General features: G+C 36.4%; 1 protein-coding gene across 1 annotated transcript; it reads right to left on the reverse strand.

Annotated features, from left to right (window-relative positions):
* Positions 1-7: 7 nt before the first annotated feature.
* On the reverse strand, positions 8-20,734 carry LOC107746897 (protein kinase C delta type-like). The gene is made up of 17 exons (XM_016561229.1): positions 20,627-20,734; positions 9,531-9,657; positions 9,121-9,387; positions 7,683-7,848; positions 6,492-6,523; positions 6,120-6,205; positions 4,595-4,724; positions 4,370-4,470; positions 4,073-4,160; positions 3,233-3,363; positions 2,979-3,152; positions 2,297-2,422; positions 2,043-2,216; positions 1,313-1,404; positions 1,102-1,164; positions 221-548; positions 8-79 (listed from the first exon to the last, which is right to left on the reverse strand). The coding sequence occupies exons 2-17, from the start codon at positions 9,637-9,639 to the stop codon at positions 8-10; spliced, it is 2,139 nt and encodes a 712-aa protein (XP_016416715.1). The 5' UTR covers positions 9,640-9,657; positions 20,627-20,734.
* Positions 20,735-21,830: the final 1,096 nt, after the last annotated feature.

Below are 21,830 nucleotides of genomic sequence, written 5' to 3' on the forward strand. Positions count from 1 at the left end.
TTAGCATTCACTTGAAGAAGGCATGTCCACGGATATTTCCCACAACACCAAGCCGCCGAGTTGGATCCCGCTCAAATAACTGTGAAAATGTAGAAGACACAGATTTAAATTCTGACAACATAAATTTCCTGCAAGGGTGGCGGGCCAGTACAAATAAATGACTCCATAAAGCATCAGTGCTGACGGTGTTCATTAAGATAAATCAGTGGGTCAGACTCACTTTCTCCAGCAGGTCTTTGGTCTCTTTGGTAATCCACCGTGGGTAGTGAGGTACATCCATGCGGATCGACTCGAACAGCTCATCCTCATCATCGCCCTGGAACGGCGACTGGCCGATCAGCATCTCGTAGAGCAGCACGCCGAACGACCACCAGTCCACAGAGAAACTGTATTTCTGTCCCAGCAGGATCTCAGGAGCTATATAATCTGGTGTGCCACAGAACGTGGTTGCTCTGTTTTCTTCAAGCATGTTCTCTTTGCACATCCCAAAGTCTGCAATCTTAATATGTCCATAAATGTCCAGCATCACATTGTCCAACTTTAAATCTCTGATTAGACAGAAAAACAGGCATGAGGTCCATTTGAGAAATGTAATTCATATGGACTTTTATGGCCCATTTTTGTTTGGTAATTTTCATTGTATGGAAAAGAGCATCATTCTGCTAAATTAAATTTTTTCAAATTAACACAAAATTGTAATACAAAATTGAAAACAGTAATATTGTAAAATATAATTACAAAATATTGTAAAAAATTTTTTTATTTTAAAATATAATTTAACCCTGTGATGGCAAATCATTACTCTAGTCTTCATTCACATGATCCGTCATAAACCATTCTAATGTGTTGATTTGGTGCTCAAGATACATTTCTTATTATTATCTATGTTAAAAAATAGTTGCGCTGCTTAATAGTATTGTGTAAATTGTGATACATTTTGTTCAGGATTCCTTAATGAATAGAAAGTTGAAAAGAACAGCATTTAATTGAAATAATAAAACTATTAAATACAAAATCACACTGACCCAATCAAAAAAAGAAAAAAAGAAAAATCACAACAAGGAACCATATATAATGTATATAATTATACAATGTATATACCTGTATATAATTCCTTTAGAATGGAGGTACTGTAGTCCACAGACGATTTCAGCAGCATAAAACCTGTGACAGGAAACAGATTTGACCAAAACACTTACTGTTTTTTCACAAAAAACATTATTTCTTGATTATGGAAGATAAACGGTATAGATATGCTACAGCAATTGTTTAACAGTTTTGAGATCATTTATTCAGAACGGATGTCACTCACGTGGCTCTGTACAAATCAAAACGGCCCTTATCCTGAATGTGGAACATCAGATCTCCTCCATTCAGATACTCCATCACAAAGAATAAGTGCTCCTATTGATAAACACACAGATCATCATCATTATTAAGTGGATAGTAATATATTTTACTGGAAAGAATGACAACAACACATCATTCTAAAGCAAATTATCTTGGTTAGATCTTTGTGTGAGCCTGTCAAACAAGGAAAATCAAAGCTGACGGCAAGGCAATTTCACATAGCACTCATATTTTGTGTTATTCCCCTCAAAACATTTCCAGACTGCACAGACACATTGATAAGCTATTCCTCAAAGCTGTAATTTCATGATATAGCATGAGATCTCAAACAGAACCTGTTATTTTGTGTTTACAATATTCCATGTCATTCTCATAATGTTTGATGTCAAACCTATGGTCCCTCACACATGCCAAGCAGGCTGACGTGAGCTGATCAAATCCCGACAGTCACGCAAACTTAGCATGTGTAACGGGGGGAACGAGTTCTACGGCATACATCATGATAATGGTAACAAAGCTTTGTTCCTGCAATTGCTTTACTGTAACCATATATCTACGTCATTTGACAGGAAGATATTTCACTTTGCACAACCACATTCCATATTCATCAGTAGCTCTCTGCTGAATTAAAGAGACCCCAGACTTTTGAATGGTAGTGTCTGTAACACGTTATTATTTGGAAGCACGCTCACCTTCGACTGAAAGGTGCAGTAGAGGTGTGTGAGGAAAGGGTTTTCCCAGGCTAATGCTAACACTCTTTTTTCCACCATTGTGCACTCCACGTCATCGTCCATTAGCACCACATCCTTCTTCAGGGCCTTTATAGCAAAATATTCTCCCCTTCCTTTGAGCTCAGCGAGCATCACCTGATAGAACATGGGAACGGTTTAAAGACAGGACTTCATTATAATACAATGCAGAAATCTGTATACTGTGGGTTTCTTACCTTTCCAAAGCTGCCTTTGCCTAGTACCTTATGGAACACAAAGTTGCTTATGGAGACGCGGGGTGTGATAGTGGTGCTGGGAGAGGCAGGGGTCCTATTGTCCCACAGTTTTCCATATTGAGAGCCCTCCGCTAATATTTATAAGCACAAATATACATATAGACAAATATACACCAGTTTCCACACATTGATAAACACAAGACAAGGTTATAATTTGAGATAAAATAAATGTTGATTGAAATAAAATAATATATAAAACATGTATTATTTTAGCAAGTTGCCAGGGCAACATTATTATTTTGATTTATTATAACTTTATACGCTCTCTCTCGCTATATATATATATATATATATATATATATACAGTGGGTACGGAAAGTATTCCTGTGATGGCAAAGCTACATTTTCAAAAAAAAATTTGATTTGGTGCTTAAGAATAATTTTTTATTGTCAATGTTGAAAACAGTTGGAAACCATGACACATTTTTTTTTTTCAGAATTCTTTGATGAATAGAAAGTTGAAAACAACAGCTTTTATTTGAAATGGAAATCTTTTGAAACATTATAAACATCTTTACTGTCACTCTTGACCAATTTAATGCGTCCTTGCTGAATAAGAGAGACCCCAGACTTTCGAATGGTAGTGTACGTGTAACACGTTATTATTTGGAAGAATGCTCACCTTCGACTGAAAGGTGCAGTAGAGGTGTGTGAGGAAAGGGTTTTCCCAGGCTAATGCTAACACTCTTTTTTCCACCATTGTGCACTCCACGTCATCGTCCATTAGCACCACATCCTTCTTCAGGGCCTTTATAGCAAAATATTCTCCCCTTCCTTTGAGCTCAGCGAGCATCACCTGATAGAACATGGGAACGGTTTAAAGACAGGACTTCATTATAATACAATGCAGAAATCTGTATACTGTGGGTTTCTTACCTTTCCAAAGCTGCCTTTGCCTAGTACCTTATGGAACACAAAGTTGCTTATGGAGACGCGGGGTGTGATAGTGGTGCTGGGAGAGGCAGGGGTCCTATTGTCCCACAGTTTTCCATATTGAGAGCCCTCCGCTAATATTTATAAGCACAAATATACATATAGACAAATATACACCAGTTTCCACACATTGATAAACACAAGACAAGGTTATAATTTGAGATAAAATAAATGTTGATTTAAATAAAATAATATATAAAACATGTATTATTTTAGCAAGTTGCCAGGGCAACATTATTATTTTGATTTATTATAACTTTATACGCTCTCTCTCGCTATATATATATACTGTATATATATATACTGTGTATATATATAAAGAAAAAAATGACACCACAAACAAAATACACCACAAAATTACTCAAATGAAAATAAAAGCAGAAAATAAAAAAATACTAAAATAAAATGGCATCATTCAAAATATGTATAAAAACTATGTAAGTATCTCAAAGATACAAAAATAACTCTAAAACAAGATCCTTTTCTTTAGATTTTCATTAGAGGCCACAGAAAGTGAATTTGAGGGGAAGTGATTTCATACATCCAATAAAACTCACAGTGACACCAGCTGCAAAAATGACACGGGTGAGAAAAACTATTTCTTAGCAGATGCCACTTTGTTTGATATTTTGTATCTAATTAAATTAAATTTATGAAAGTTTTAAGTGTGAAACGTTTTGGGGCCACTTTATATTCAAATAAAACGAAAGCTAATCTAATACAAAGTACCAAAGCTAAGGGAAGCAATAATGCAATAGGAAATATGCAGTAATGTAAACTCACCACTAGGGTCCACTGGCATGTTTTTATCTACGGCTTGATAGATTCCAATTTCCGACAGAGAGGGATCTGGACGCTTTGTGGAAGATTTCTAAACACAATCAATGAAACAGTACGCATGTTAGATTTTGTGTGTTTTATTTCTGGGAATTTGTTATATACTGATGCAGAGAACAGCATAATGCTTCATATGAACCCATGAAAACCCAAAAAATTATGTAATCTTTTAGGTTTATAAAAACAAATTGTTACTGCAAATGTCTTGAAAAAAAGCCGAGGTTGACTGGTTGAATCACTTACCAGGCTAACTTGAGTCAAAGCCTCAGCCAGGAGCTTCTGGTTGATTCCGCAGAGGTTGGCAACTTTGCTCTGGCATTTATGATGAACGTTCATGCAACATTCTGAACAGAGGGAGTTAGTTGCATTAGATATTAACAGAGAAAGAGACAGAGAAGAAACAAAAAGACATTGAGAAAGAAAGGGAAAACAGATGAAAGACAACAATCAATAAAACGTCTTCCTTACCTTCACACTTGAGGCCTTGTTTGACCATTCCCCACAGCAGACTCCCACAGTGGTCACAGAAGGTCGGGCTCATGTAGTTATGGGTCTTGAAACGATGTGGCATGTCGATCTTAAAGCGCTCCTTCTGAAACTGCAGAAGTACAAACAGACCATCAGCACCAGACTGAATCTAAATGCAACATCTACAATGCCTTATGGTGCCCTTTCAAGGAGAGGTCCTTCCTAGCCTCATGGACCCCAGAGCTGCCCACTGCCCATCAGAGACTCTCGACCAAAGTACTGCTAAACAACTTTTGATTGTCTCTCCATGCCAAGATGTTGAGCATTGACGTTGGATGTAAGAAGCTAAAATGGCCTGCGTTTAGTTTAGTTACCCTGACATATTTTGACACGGCTGCTCTACTTTTACAATGTCTTGGCCTTCTATTGATTACTGACAGACTCTGATCCTTGCTCAGTTTGCTATTGGGATTGGAAACAAGGACCAGCCCTTTGGAACTGCAAGTGAATGTTTCTTTCTTCAGAACGTCCTTGTTAAAAGTCCTTGACCCAAAACGGTTAAGGCTGGCATCAGAAAGATGCATTTTAATGCATATTAATGTATTTAGATACTTTGTTATGATATTTAGAGTGCAAAGTCATAACATAATCATATATTATAATACTTATCTACAATAGCAATAACAATATTCTAAAATATTACATCAATGTAAAGAGTCACATATAATACATATATGCAGAGATATTTATACATGTATAAATATATATACACTACAAGTCACAAGTCCGCATCAGAAAGATGCATTTTAATGCATATTAATGTATTTAGATACTTTATGATATTTAGAGTGCAAAGTCATAACATAATCATATATTATAATACTTATCTACAATAGCAATAACAATATTCTAAAATATTACATCAATGTAAAGAGTCACATATAATACATATATGCAGAGATATTTATACATGTATAAATATATATACACTACAAGTCACAAGTCTCTTATGCTCATCAAGGTTGCATTTATTTGATAAAAAATACAGTACATTACAATTTAAAATAACTTTATTTTACAATTTACAATTACAATTTTAATTGTAATATATTTTTAAATGTAATTTATTCTTGTGAAGGCAAAGCTGAATTTTCAGCAGCCATTACTCCAGACTTCATTGTCACATGATCCTTCAGAAATAATTCTGATTTTGATATTATATGCTGATTTGGTGCTTAAGAAACATGTTTTATTATTTATCAGTATCATTTCATATTATTATTGTGATATTGTGTTAATATTTTTGTGGAAACCATGATACATTATATACACAATATACTGTATATTAAATAAAATAACCTAACATTGTAAAAGTTAAAGTTTATTTTTTTTATAAAAAATTGGTTTCAGATCCTTTAACAATTGGAGGCCTCCCGACAGAACTGCTTTGGACCCTCTCATGGTCACGGACCCCTTGCTGATCAAGTGTGTTTCTATGTCGGAGGTTCAGAACACTAATGCTTACCACTGTATCTCGACTGTTGGTTGCTGTTCCTGTGCATCTCCCAATGATCTTATCAATGCACTTCTTGTGAATGGCTGCATTGCATTCTGGAAAATAGCAAGGGGGCAGTAAGGTTTAATGTGTGCAAATTACCTTTTAATTAATTTAATAGTACAAAATATCTTATTAAAAACAGATTTAAAAAGAGCCCATTATGTTAATTCCACAGGAGGATCATTTATGTGGCACATAGAAAAACCAGGTCAAAATGTAACATTAAATTACTAATCTGTTGTTCAAGGAACAAATCGACTAACATGTATAAAGTGTGTCCTTACTGAGAACCAAATGGGAGTGTCTACAAAAGATTGAGAAATCTGTGAAGATACTTACGCCTACATTTGTAGCCCTGCTTGTTGAGACCCCTGGAATGCAAAAAGAGTGTGTTGGAGTACTGATATTTGTACACAGCGGGTGATAATGGACTGTTAATACACAAATGGTATACATTTAAAACTCTTATTAGGGAGAATCTGGAGCACTGGCTCTCTCCAATACCTTTACATTTATATACTGTACACAGCATGAACAAAGCACTAAGGCATAACAATCTGTCTCACACTGCACAGGAAAGAGACAGCCCGAGGGACTCTGCTGAGGCGGCTGAAATATCAGAGGACAGTCCGAGTGCGCTTGCTTGCGCACACAAACACAGATGCTATCCAATACTACGACTTACAATCACACACACACACACACACTAAGATTATTGCTGCCAGACTCTTCTGGCTGCTTAAGATTACTTTCAGTTATGCCTACGTGAGATGCAATTTGGAATCATTTCAGATTTCTGATAGTGATGAACTAATATTTTCTTGCAATATTTTCTTACTGACTATTTATGATGCGTTTGTTCATACAAAGTGAATGATCTCGCTGGCTCCTGGCTCCCTGGACTAACCTGTTACAGTATGCCAATTATGGATTATGCATCACTTTGATTGAAAAGTACCTTGTTTAAGGGCACATCAGAGCTGCTTTGTAATCTCAGTAATTCTTCAGTTTCTGGGTCATTCCAATTTGGAATTGAACCTGCAACCTTTGCTTTTATAGCCTAGATCCCAAAGCATTATGCTAACCCCAAAAATCCAAGTATTTTGCATCTAACTTTTCCTGTATTGTTTTGCTATGGAAATGATACCTCTAAAAAAAAAAAATCAAATTTTTCAATTGTGGATTTTATAATGTGAAAAAAGTGCAAAAAACGTATGTGCAAGGATCTATGTCATATCTAGGAACCACTCCACAATGTCATATATAATATTATGTGGCTTGGGCTCTTCTGACCTAGAAAAGCCCAAAAAACGCCTAGCAAAGCCCTGGCAACCACCAACAACAATCTAGCATCATAGCGTCAACAAAAAGTGACAAAATTCTTCTAAACAAAATCTGGTTATGAAATGGTAATTTTTGGTAAAACTGTTACCATGCACAGAAGCTATTAGACATGGGGAGATCACTGTGCAAAAACAGTGTCACTGTATTTCTATTTGTTTTCTTTAATTCATTTATTTATATACTAACCACACAAACTCCCTGCAGACCGAGCAGAAGGTGGGCTGTTTGAAGAAGGTGGCTGTGAACTCATGGTTCTTGATAAAGTGAACTTTGGCCTGTTTGATGGCTCCTCTCCTTCTGTTTATTGTGAGGACGCCGTCTTCCTCTTTCCCAGTCACTGAGGACTTTGATTCTGTGAAGAAGGTCAAAACAGGGTCATTTGAAATAGACAGTTTATTTCTAGTCACTGAATTAAAATTAACTTTCCTTGCACATTAATATTAAATTACATTGCTATATGATATTTCACCCAAAATTAAATATTGTCAGAATTTTCATATCTGGACTAAATATGCCTAAATGGGATATTTATTAGTACCTTATGCCTAAACATTGACTTTAAGATACTAAACAAATTTATGGGGTGCATAATGACTTTTCTGTTTATGGTGCCTTCAGCATTTTTATAGATCACTATCAGCTCATTTCCTGCCAAGAGTTACAGAAGTAACAAAACTAAACAAAACTCTCACGGGTTGAGATTGATGGTTTTGCCCTCTGTGTGTTACCACAGAGTGTCACAATATTTGACACCAGTTATTGTTGAGTTCAAAGTCTTGACAATAAACATTCTTACAGTAAACACTGGTAGTACACAGTGAGATACAAAAAGCAAATCTGCTATAATATTAAAAAATAATAATAAGATGCCAGAAAGAGGACCAGCATGAAAATATGAGTAAGATGCATGAGTAAACAAAGACAGGACAGATACCAGCTGACAGGACTAAGCTGGTATCTGAGGGTGGTGAGATAATGGAAAAAAGAGAAGACTGAATTTAAAGAAACAGGGGAAAACCAGAGTGGAACAAACCGAAGCAGGGAGTAGACACTGCTTACAGAAATAGGCCTTCCATAGTTTTAAATTAATGTTTTAAAAATATGACTTTTTGCTAATCAAGACAGAACTTGGATCAGAAAAAGTTCTCTATTAATCTAGTCGTCTAAAAAAGGGTTGGGAAAAATACCACCGTTACTACTTTTCAATAGTTTGGGTTCAGTAAGAAAATAATAAATATGGCATAGAAATAAATAAATAATTTTATTCAGCAAGGATCCATTTAACTGACTAAAAGTGACTGTAAACACAGTTATAAATGTTATATGTAAAAGATTTATATTTTATATTATTTCCGAAGGATCATTTGATACTGAAGCATGGAGTAATGGCTGCTGAAAATTCAGTTTTGTCATTACAGGAATAAATTACATTTTAAAATATATTCAAATAGAAATCAGTTATTTTAAAATTGTAATAATATTTCAAAATATCTTCAAAACACAGTTTTTACTGTATTTTTGATCAAATAAACTTCGAATGAGACTTCTTTCAAAAACATTACAAAACCTTACTAACCCCAAAAAACTTTTGAACGGTACAGTATATATGCTTACATGTACTCACCTTGGTCTGAATCCTCTACGAAGAACTGGACAGACATCATCACCTTCCCAGAAGGCTGCAGGTCGACCCAAAACTCGGCACGACCATTTCCTTTTTTGCAGCGCTCAGCAATGACAGAGACCCCGACCGTGGCCTCCGACAAAGCCTCCTCTGCCGTTTTCATCAGGACCACCTGTATGACACGGCCCTCATAGATGTGTGCGTCAAATGTGGATTTCCACGCAGGGTACATAGTGGGCTTCCTCTGGACCAGTGTCTTCCCCCGCTCTGGGTGGACAAAGAGAGGAATAAATGCTAATGATATTATAATTCCATCCTAAGTTTCCCTGTTTAAGCCAAATTCTAAGGCAGCATTGCATTGAATTTTACCTTGCAGAAAGCGTTACGCTCTGTTTAAAAGCCTCACTGACCTGTGCTGAGTGATTCCTTCATCTTGATGGCACAGAATGGTTGCTCTGTCATAGGGGGAAGGTCTCCCAGGTGAAAATCATTGAAGGCAATCCGCAGGAACGGAGCCATGGTGAGAGATCCCTCTGCCTACATACAAAAGAAAAAAAATGGATGAAGTTAATAGGTTCCTGGATGTCGGCAGGCATCTCTTACTCAGAGAAAATGTGTTTTTTTTCTCATAAATAGCAGAAACATCACTTGCTTTGACAAAACAGATAATCAGTGGTAGGCAGAGAAATATAATGCAGTATTTTTTAAAAGATTAGCAAAATGTGATGTAGAGATCTGTGAGAATAAAAGGGATGTGGGCTATACGGAGTAAACAGTTCATACTTTCTGATATACAGTGGAGAAATTTTGAAATGTATGCATATTTCATAATTTTGAAATTGTTATGCTGAGAATATAATTTGTAATGAAAATATCAAAAAAAAAAAAATAATTTATTAAATAAATTAAAACGAGCACATTTATTGGACTCAAACGACTGTATATTTAGGATTTTACACAAAACTTCAAAAAAAAGTTGTACGGGGAAAAAGTTTTTTTCTCTTATGCTCAACAAGGGTGCATTTATTTGACCAAAAATATAGTAAGAACCGTAATATTGCGAAATATTAATAGAATCTAAAATAACTGTTTTCTATTTGAATATATTTTAAAATGTAATTTATTTGCTGTGATGGAGAAGCTGAATGGTAGTGTATATAATATTTTCCATAACTTTTATAAGAACTATTCATAAAACTCTCAATATTTGCTAAAGTTTCAGGATCATTGCTTCAACTTCCTGTTGTGAAAAGCCAATACTTGCAAAACTATGTGAAATCTACTCCTTGTTTTATGGTTCTGCTTACATCACTTTCACTGCTGCTGACCAGCTAGTTTTATTTTCCTAATAGGCACAATGGTAGAGCAGAAGCTAAATGATGTGTTATTTTTCATAGCTATGTCATTTTCCAATACCACCCCTCAGGTAGGACCAGATTCCTGCTGGAATTACTGCACACACAATGACTCACAGAGCTTTGACAGGATTCTGGGGCACAACTGGCCAACTGCAGACCTTTACTTGGTTTCACAGTTTAATCGCTGGGATTAAGAGTTCAGATACACACTGCACACACACTGCACACAATGGAAAATGAAGTGAATGAAAAACAAACTCCAAGTGCAGTTGGTATACAGTGAATCTGTCACAATATTAATTAAAGGAAAGCCATTAGCGGAGACAAACTTTTAAACTTGTACTTATAGTTTGTTATCAAACAGGTTTCCTCATCCACTCATCTGTCATTGGTCAGACAAACAAATAGCTCCGCCCCAATCTCAAACTATTGGCTGAATCCTTGTTACTGTTGTCGGGCAATGCTCAAACAGAAAGATCAATGTTTTGAAAGCACCACAGAGCCACAGTGTTCAGGAAAATCAACCTACAAATGGCTTACTCATGCTATAGTTCCATATTAAGTGCTTTAACACTGAAAAATGGCACACTTTAACTTAAAACACTGATTAAGCAGCTTTCAGCATCTTTATCTCTGCCCCATGACTTATCACTGAAAGACAAAATGTAGAGCAGGAGAAGTGGGACCATTTGTGACACCACCCATGACGGAGTACTGAGAGACTAATCGAGATGTATCCATTCGCTGATCTGCCAGTTTTAGGCCAGCGGCTCCACACCAACAAAGTGTTCAAACCACTCATGACTTGTTTACATCAGCAGAGCAGGCAACCAGAAAAGTAAGTCTGTGTATGTAACACCACAAAATGATAGAGGACATTATATGTGGGCATCTCAGTCAATGCGATTGATAAAGAATACATAGTTAAGCCACAACCCAAAATACAGAAGGTTTAATTGGGAAAACCTGTAGTTATGATAGCATGCTCTCAAACACTTGGTGTTCCAAAGCTTAGAAACTGCATGCCCTAAAACTGTCCTAAAAATGGTTGATTTTGAACTGTGTCAAACACAGTATTAAATAATGATACAGAGTAGATTTAGATCATTGCTAAAGGTTGTGACAGAGCCTTGCTCCACAAATGACATAATACTCCATGAATTATATCATCATAAAATGGTAAATTGATATAATTGGAACCAGCTTTAAAAGCTCCCACACAAAAACTCACAAATACAAAGCGAAAAAAATCTGGCCATATTTGTTTTTATCTTCTCTATTCTACATGGTGATGATGTGTTGTATATTCAAACATGTACATCTATTATAGAGAGAGTGAGAAAGATTAAGGATAATCTGGGACCACACACACACATAATATGACCAAAAAAAATGCATTAATATCAACTAATGAAACGTTTACTCAGTCAAACATAAACCTCTTAGACTCAAATGCATATGACTACAGAAAAAATGTGTCCCTGGAGAGAGTGGAAAAAATGAGCCCATGCAGCAAGGGAGAGGATGGAGAGAAAATGAGGAAAAAGTAGAAAGGGGGAGGGAAGAAAGAAAGCATTGAGCAGCATACTGGAAGTTCAATATGCTTGCTAAAAATCCAGACTGTTATGCTATTCAACTACATGACTGACAGCCTTACTAATGTAGGCTAGTGCATTCATCACTCTGCAAATCATGTTTTAAGTGTATAGAAAACACATCATTACTACAAAATTTTGTCATGAATAATAATAATATGAAACGAATAAGTGTGTCCGTCTCAACAGACAGTGTGTGTGTGTCTTTTCAGTAGCCTCAGTTCCCTCTGCGGCCCATTAATCTGTCAAGAGAGGTCACCTCCCTCACACCCAGACCGGTTGCTGCTTAATTAACACACATCCCTCTGGTATGCCTATCTATGTAGACATGTGGTAATGTGTGCATGGCACTACATTTAACTCCTAAGATGTTAAAACTGGTAACGGCCATGCTTCTGTGCTAAACTAATAAAGTTATATATTATGATGAGATTACACAAATGCGTGCGATTAAGGTAGAAGGATGAGGAATGTCAGATCCTCACTAACGCTTAAGGCAACACTTCATCTTTAAGAACACACAAAAATGAAGACCAACGCAACTGTTCTAACTTACAGATGACATTATGTTATTGACACACAAGCTGTTGATGTTACAGAGCCACGGACATAAGATAGGCCTACAGGGGGGGAAAACAAGATATCTTGACAATGAATTAAGAATTTGTTGCCACTTTATTTATTTGTTCCCTTGTTTTAGGTAATGTTTGTTGTAGCCTACTAATTCATGGACACAATTTAACGGAATTATAACGAAGGACGTACAATGTGTTCACAAATTAATAAGTCATGGCCACGATATCTATATGTATATACGAAATAGCTTGCTCTATTCTTTTTCTATTCTATCTGTTTTCTTTTTATTTATTATATAATAAAAAAACAACAACAAAAAAAACAACCTTGCTACATGTACTGCATTAAGCTAACTGAGACTTGTTATAGCACTTGCATATCATTGCTCTCTTGTTGATTTTGATTGCTTCCATTGTCCTCATTTGTAAGTCGCTTTGGATAAAAGCATCTGCTAAATGACTAAATGTAAATGTATATATATATATTATGTCATGTGTGGTGCTACGTGTGAAGTAGATGTAAAATGTCATTTTTTCCCCATGTTAAATAATTTATTATATCCCAGTTTAATGTGCAAAGATAACTATGAGTTAATGAGTTAACTATGATTTCCCCCCAAATGGTAAACAAAGTGTCACATTTTGCATACATCTGTATTATTTTACTCTTTTTTTTTTGTAGTAGTAGTAAAGAGTACTTTTCACACTTAAGACACCTAACAAATGTGAGTTGAATGCTTTACCATCAGCTCCGCTTTATTATTGTTAATTTATGTTCCAATACTTCATCATTTTTGGACACTTGTATTGAACTTGGACTCAAGTTAGCCAACATGCTAAAACAAAACAAAGCCAGCAACACCGGTTCAACCATGGAGTAGTTTTGGAATGGTACTTTCTGTTTGGTCAACCAATAGCAGACTGGTTCAGGAAATCTGAATGAAAATTCATATTAATGCAAAGTTACACTTATCTTTTAGATTTTTCTCTCTCACACACATTAAACTTTTACAACTTCACGTTTATGTATTCATTGAGATAAAGGTATTGGGCTTTCATTTGAGATACTACAAGCACTGTAACTGATTTCACTTTTATGATTTTTATCATTCACTGATTTCACTGCTTAAAAATCCATATTGACTGAATACATAAATTATCTACATTTTCTCCCGCTATTGTTTTTGACCTTTCACTGGTTTTATCTATTAGACACATTCTGTGTTTCTTTCTGTGTGATATTAGTCTCAGCTCACACAGGCTGTGTTCTGGAGATCTCTCTCTGTGTGCTGGTGTTTGGTGAGAATTACAGTGCGTAGTGTCGGCCTTGTACAAAAGACTCGCTCTGTTTACTATCCTGCACCAGAAAGCTGCTCCGCTCGCCTTTTTTCTGAACTTCCTACACAGTCTCCAAACTGTTCTCGCTCAATACTGGGCTGGAACATGCACATATATTCCAGATGATCTTATTATAAAAACGCTAAACACTATAAACGTAGCATTAAAGTAAGATCTTATATCTTAGATCACTGTAAGATATGTTGGTAAGAAAGACACATTCTGACTTAAAGGGGTCCTATTATGCTTTTTCACTTTTTCAATTTTAGTTAGTCTGTAATGTTGCTGTTTGAGCATAAAAAAGATCTGCAAAGTTACAAAGCTCAAAGTCCAATTCAAAAGGAGATATTTTATTTAGCAGAAATCACTTTTCAAAAACTACAATGAACGACTCGTTTGGACTACAACGCATATTTTCCGACGAATGGGACGAGACCTTGGTTGAGCTGCACTAGAGAAGGCAACGAGTGTTATCGCTATGTCGGAGACACGCTAGCTTTCCCAAGGCAGACGAACTTAGAGTGGTTACAATCATCCGGGTTTAAATCGCGCTCAAATTGATTTGATTTTGACGCAATATTTACACTGAAGCTTGCAGGTGGTTATGGTAAAGGGCGTGACATTTCCCGACCAGGCGCCGAGTGGTGCCAATCACAACACACACTGGCCCAGCTAACCAATCACAACACACATTGGCCCAGCTAACCAATCACAGCACATTTCGTATTTCAGAAGGTGGGCTTTCATTTGATACAGGAACTATTCGAGCCGTTCATGCCAGACTGGGGAGAGAGGTAAAATGTTGTAATAATGTAAAATATGTGAAAAATAATGTGTTTTTCGAACAACCTAGTATGAGAGCCTGTTCTAGTACACCCCCAAAACAAAATCAAGACTTTGTAAAAAAGCATAATAGGACCCCTTTAAATTGGTTGTTTTTATTATAGTGTGTAAAAAAAAAACAAAGCAGTTGAACTATTCTGACTAACAATGGGTTGAAAACATCTATATATTTTATTCTAAAGAATGCTGTGTGTACTTATGATAGATAACACAGCTGCTTTTTCCTAAAATAGACACTGTTTTAGAATTAGAAATTGCTTTGCACTGCAAGATCTTTCATTACTATGGTCTCCATTTCATGGTATTGAACTCGCCTGCATAATATGCATGAAAAAGGGTAGACTGTCACTTTAAGAACAGAACAAAACAAATAAACAGGCTAGGTCAGAAAATGAGACTGGTGATGCAGGGGTTTAGAGTTGAGAAAGTTTAGAAAGAACGTGAACATGGTGCAGAGAACCTGTAAATTTATAAGAGGAGAGCACAGCCATGATTCAGAGAACACCAGGAAACCTGTTAGTCCGGATGGTGCAGTCGAATTTTCCTGTAATCACACTTGGGAATGCATATGTATTCATGGAATTACACACAAACAGCTGAGTTCATAGTCAGAGTTTAAGGAACCGTCCTGCTATTTGTACTATAACGTGAAGCAAAAACAATTTAAATAATCCCCCAGGCTCCCAAAATCCCCCTCTGTGTATAGCAGTCTTCATAATACAGTTTAGCAATGTGAAATCCTCAGTTTGAAGTCAATAAAAAAGGTGTTTGCATTCCATTTTACTTCTGTAATGTGGCACATTAATGTGAAACAGGATATACGAGAAAAAACGGACAGATAGATAATTTTTTTTGATTGTAAAAAGTGGCTCCTATAGGACAGGTGATTTGAAGGGAGAGCTTGAAAAATAAGATGGCTTGGTGACATCAGCCGAAAATAATATATTTAAATTTTTTTTTTTTTTTTTTACTCTTGTTGATTTGGTACTAAAGAAAAATGTTTTATTATTATCAATGTTAAACACGTTTAATGCTTTCTATATTTCTAAAAAATATTTTTTTATTTAATATTTTATACTATTTTGTGGAAATTGTGATATCTGTTTTTCAGGATTCTTTGATGAATAGAAAGTTGAAAATAAAGCACTTACTTGAAATAGAGATTCTCGTCAGTCACTTTTGATCAATTTAATTGATCAAAGTATTTGCTGAATACAATTATTAATTCTTTCTGATGCCAAACCTTTGATCAGTAGTGTATTTTCAAGTAAAACAATTCACATTCAGCAAGTGAAAGGACATGTCTTTATCTTATCCATCTAATCGGTGTTAGAATGTGAAAAGTAAATCTTGCATACCAGAATGGAGCCAGACCTGAATGCAAGTTTTTTTTTTGCTATTGGATAAAATCATTAACATCAGTGTAATGACATTTCAGAGGAAGATTATGTTACCTTGATTTAAGTAAGACAAATATTTTCTTTGGACTGCATCAATGAATCATCCACAATAAGACAAAGAACGTCCATTAAAAGAACAAAGAGTGTTAATTTTCATTAAGTCAAAATCTAGAGCCCAACCCAGAACATGTTTATCAAGTTAAAACTGGAAAAACTAGTCTTTTTAGCAAATACAAATAAAAATTTGCATCCTAGTTTTAGTGAGCGAGATCTAGAATTAAATGTAAATGTCTGCAGGTGAGTTTAATCAGTTACCGATCAGTGAATACAAGAAAAAAAATTTCATTGTTTGTGTGTTGCATAACACCAAGCAAAACCATTTCTTCTCTACACATATGTCATAGGGTTACTGGGTTAAAATAACACGCATCAAGGAAGCATTTGTGTGAAGAGAGAGCGACAGAGAGGGAGAGAAACATGGAGAGCGAGAGATCAGTGACTTCAAGGTCAGATGAGTGCTGAGTGCCATGTGACATTCGTTTTAGTGTAACATTGATTTCTCACCCCGCTCTTCCCTTCGGCTAAGAAACAAGAGACCCTATGCTTCTGTCTTTCTCTCGCTCTCGCTCTCGCCTATAACACATACACACACACAAAAGCACACAACGGTTGGTCAAGGTTAGTTAGAAAAGCCAATTCCTCTCTGAAACAGGGCTTACTGTGTGACTGCTTACAGTGCTTACAAATGTGTGTGTGTGATATTAGGACTCAAATCCGCTCAAGGCAGTGTTCTGGACAAGAATATTGGGCACAAATTCTTGTGTGTATGTTGGTATATCGACCTAAAGGTGAAGCTGAGCTTGCCTGTCTGTCTGTGCAATAAGAGCGGTGTCCATTTCTGCCTTGCGCACACTTCACAAAAGCTTCATTAATCCAAGACCAACAGAGAGCGGCCTGTGTGTGCACTACCATAAAAGTATGCAACAGACCTTTGCTGTTGCTGTGCGTTCAAAAATGATACAACAAGACAAGATGAGTAATAACATGCAAAATGTACAAAACACAAACAATACTGTCAGGTGTTGCACTCTGGGCCTCTTTACAAAACAATTTAGTGCTGTATTTGTGTTTGCCAGAGGCACTATGATGGAAAAAAACTCAAAACAAAGCTGATGATAGGTTTGAACACTTCTAATGGTGTTTGCTTGTAAAAGAGTCGTGCGTGTTACAGAAACAACACTGATGTTGACAGACATGGTGATGGCGCACCATCATCGCTACTTTTTTCTCCCCTGCAGTTTGGTAGATAAATAATTTAGAAGAGGTGCCTGCTGTTGATTAAGACCTTTACTAACATGTGCCTTCTGGCTGAGAACAATGTGTTGATTCGGTTCACTGTACAGGTTGTGGACATACAGTAGAGACTGATGACATACAAGCATTCATTATACAATGAAACAAAAGAGACAAACTACTGCAGTCTCTGGTTAATGTCAAGAACAAAACACCCAGTGAGAATGTGTGAAAGAGGAAAGAACAAAAAATGGTGCAATATGGTGGCTTGTGCATGCGTGCTTGAAAAGGAAAGATTAAAAATGATTAGGTCTGTGGTTGGTAAGAAAATGGTGCAATGCAGTGTAGCCAACCAAAAAAGAGAAGCTCAGTTTCAATGCATTTCAAGTAGGGATGCACAATATATCTGTGACCCTACCGGAATTGTCCAACTTTTTTTAATGATCAATATTGACATATTAGTGGGATTTTTTTTTTTATTATTATCTGTATTGGTCTGAAGTTGCTTTTGAAAAAATTGGCTCAAAATATTTTACAGTATATGCAGTACAAACTTAATATACAAAAAATGTTTTACATAAATTTTAAACGAAAGGGCATTCCTCTTCTTACTCTTCAACTATCTCTTTTTTCATATTTGCATCTTGATGAATGCAAAACAAATTGTATGGGTATTAATAACAGACAAACTTTAAGTATAGTGTAAAAAGCACTTCACAAAACTTGATGTAAAAACAAAACGATACTAAACTATAAACATAAATGGACGCATCATATTTAAAGTAGTTCACATTAGTTGAATTCTATATTAATGCACCAAGTTGTAGCATTCTTTGGCAACCATAAACAACCTACAGCTGTGTCAACACCGGACACATGTGCATGGCAATTCAAAACTAATAAAGCTAGTTTAATATCGCCATCATATCAGTTTTTGACCATAATATAAAAATAATAATTGTTGTCTGTGTCAACTTTGGTGCATGCCTAAATGTAAGAATGAAATAATCAAAAAAAATAAAAAGTGCAGTAGTACTCAACTGCTTGCAAATGTTATTTGCATACTGAGTATACTTAAAGGATTAATTCACTTCCAGAATAAAAATTTCCGGATCATTTATTCACCCCCATGTCATCCATGATGTTCATGTCTTTCTTTCTTCATTCACAAAGAAATCAAGGTTTTTGAGGAAAACATTCCAGAATTTTTCTGCATAAAACGGACTTCAATGGGAACCAATGGGTTGAAGGTCCAAATTGCAGTTTCAGTGCAGATTCAAAGGGCTCTACACGATCCAAGCCGAGGAACAAGGGTCTTATCTAGCAAAACGATCAGTCATTTTCTAAAAAAAATTTTAAATGTATATAGTTTTTAACCACAAATCTTGCAAACATCTTGCACTAGCTCCGAAATGCGCGTCCGCAAATTCGTGCATGACGATGGAAAGGTAACATGTGGTTAGCTCTTCGTCTGTGTACTCCGGTTCAAAAAGTTAGGGTAGGGCGAAAAACTCCATCTCATTTTCTCCTCCAACTTCACATTCATCCGACATTGTTGTTTTACCTTGTTTTCTAAAGGGCGTTTGACTTTCTTTGCACGTTAGCCTTGTAAATGCTGGGTCGGTGGTTCCGCCTACATCATGCGTGACCTTTCCAACTTGATTACGTAATGCGTGAAGTCGAGCTAGTGCAAGACGAGCATTTGTGGTTAAAAAGTATATGAATGTTTATATTTTTAAGAAAATGACCAATCGTTTCGCTAGATAAGACCCTTATTCCTCGGCTGGGATCGTTTAGAGCCCTTTGAAGCTGCACTGAAACTGCAATTTGGACATTCAACCCGCTGGTTCCCATTGAGGTCCATTATATAGAGAAAAATCCTGGAATGTTTTCCTTAAAAACCTTAATTTCTTTGCCACTGAAGAAAGAAAAACATAAACATCTTGGATGACAAAGGGGTGAGTAAATTATCCGGAAATTTTTATTCTGCAAGTGAACTAATCCTTTAATGCAAATATGCACGTTTTTTAATACACTTTGTTAAAAAAAATGAACATGATGACAAAGCATTACCACCATATGTCTCACACATTGAGGCCTACAGATATTCCCCATGTTCTGTTTGTTTTTAAGGGTTGGATGTACAGATCGTGCAGTTGTCATACTGAATGGTTTGGTAAATATTGTCAGAGATAATAGTCTACACTGCTCACTGCTAAATGCTTTCGAAAACAGATAAACCTGCTTTAGAAAAATGGCACAGCTGACTTAAAGCTATTGCCAATGTGTTTGACTAGTTTAGGAGAGCCTGATCTCCCTGAAGACAAAATATATTTTACCTCTAGCGCCTCTGAATAACTCGCTGGCCATAGCGGTAACTATGGAAACCATTATTAAGACGCCTCTGAAACGTTCGTGAAAGCGAATCCGGCGCAGTTTATTTTATCCATTACTTTTAATATCGTGTCATGCGAATAAGACATTGTGGTTAAGACTAGTTAGTTTCTATCTCTGTCTCCATCTCAAAGAACTTGAAAAACAAGACCGTACAGTAGGCCAACACTTACTGTTCGTAACATTTTAAAATGGTGTACATTTTACAGTATACATGAGCTGGAGCGGGAAAGAGTTGCCACTTGCCACTCCGGTCTTTCTATATGTTTCCATAACTATGGCAGCGCATTCTATGAAACACTGTTGAAAAGTACAGCTGCTGCTTCCGCGTATCTGGACAGCGTAACTAAGCCGAATAAAAAACTATTTAGCAAATTTCTTTTCCTCTCCAGAACTTGAACGTTTGGGAACACACGATATTAAGCATTTAAACGACTTCCTGTCCAAAAAAGCGTCTCTAATCTCTCGTTACCGAATGTCTAGAATTGTCTCCACTGAATCAGATATGGATTTGTTGAGATACTTGTCGCTGGATGCTCGCGGCGACCGATAGACCAACATCGAAAATGCGACGAAATCCATTGGTTGTTGGCGGACAACGTGGATGTTTCATGTTATACATTGTCTGTCATTTCTACGCTCTCGATGGGCGTATTTATAAGCACCCACAAAGCGCACTAAAAGTGAAAAGTTGCAAGCACATAACTTACCAACTTAAAAGTCCGAGAGGTTTCAGTAATTCGTCTCGTATTCTCACTGCTGCTGTGTGAGTTGAGAGCAGAATGAGTGGCGCGGCGTGTTTGAGGAAGTATTTAGCCGCTCACTGTGCCTGTCTGGGGTTTGACAATACTGGAGGAGGGACGTCGGGCAGGTAGAGAGAGAGAGAGAGAGAGTGAGGGGGGAGAAAAGAGAGGGAGAGGGTGAGGGAGGGAGGGGATCTCTATCTATCTATCTATCTATCTATCTATCTATCTATCTCATTTATGTTCAAAACAGCAGATCACTTTATAAGTAAATAAATTCAATGAGTAAATTCACTAGTAAAGTAACTCAGTTATCAGTTGTTTAATGCATCAGGCTTTGAGTTGTCAAAGCCTGCATGTCTTTGAGAGATACTCTGTGATGTCATATAGTTAAATATTTATCAGATGTGCACAATCAAGGTCATAATTTTCTAAATACAAATACAAATGTATGCTTCTCATTTAACTGCCCTAGAACTGGTTTATGAATTACCATTCTTGGAAGTTGACCTGGTTCTTTCATTTCCTGAAGGCAGGAGAATCCTGAAGGAAACCTTGGCTTTGGGAAATCCATTCAGTCAACCCACACCTACACAAGTAGTGGGCATGGACAAAACACTTATTGCACACACACGTGCACGCACACACATGCACACACGCAAATACACACACACACACACACACACACACACACACATACACATACACATACACATACAGAACCAGAATATGAGAACCAGAAGTCACATGATGCTGACTCACAGACTGCCCCACCCCTTCAATCTAGGTCTGTCAGTGTTGTATAAAGCTCTGAGTTTCAGTTTTTCTATATTTAGTATCATTTTCAATGACTGTCTGTTCACCCCAGTCGAACATTTTATGTGTAACAAATTACGTGTGTAAACTGCAATCCAACAGATTATTATACAAAGTTTTGAAGAATAGTGAGGACTATTGCATTGGTTTATGATTTATGGTTTCACTTCTCTTCTGTTTTATAGAACTGCTTCTTGCCAGTTATTCCTATCTTCTCCTTTACTGTTTCTCTTTCCTCCTTATTTTTTCTCCCCTCTTCCTTTCTGTCTTATCTCACCCCTTTTAATACAATTTATCAGTCTTGCCTCACTTCTCTTTTACTATCACTTCCCTCTTCTTTCCCTCTATCTTTAAA

Source organism: Sinocyclocheilus rhinocerous, unplaced genomic scaffold, assembly GCF_001515625.1.
Source record: "Sinocyclocheilus rhinocerous isolate Xijiao unplaced genomic scaffold, SAMN03320098_v1.1 scaffold3516, whole genome shotgun sequence".
Taxonomy (NCBI): Eukaryota; Metazoa; Chordata; class Actinopteri; order Cypriniformes; family Cyprinidae; genus Sinocyclocheilus; species Sinocyclocheilus rhinocerous.

Excerpts from the sequence above, each read along its gene's own strand:
- LOC107746897 (XM_016561229.1), bottom strand. The coding sequence starts at position 9,639 with ATGGCTCCGTTCCTGCGGATTGCCTTCAATGATTTTCACCTGGGAGAC. Across the intron at positions 2,217-2,296 it reads GCAAAGGCAGCTTTGGAAAG|GTGATGCTCGCTGAGCTCAA; the intron begins GTAAGAAACCCA and ends ATGTTCTATCAG. Across the intron at positions 1,405-2,042 it reads ACTGCACCTTTCAGTCGAAG|GAGCACTTATTCTTTGTGAT; the intron begins GTGAGCGTGCTT and ends GTTTATCAATAG.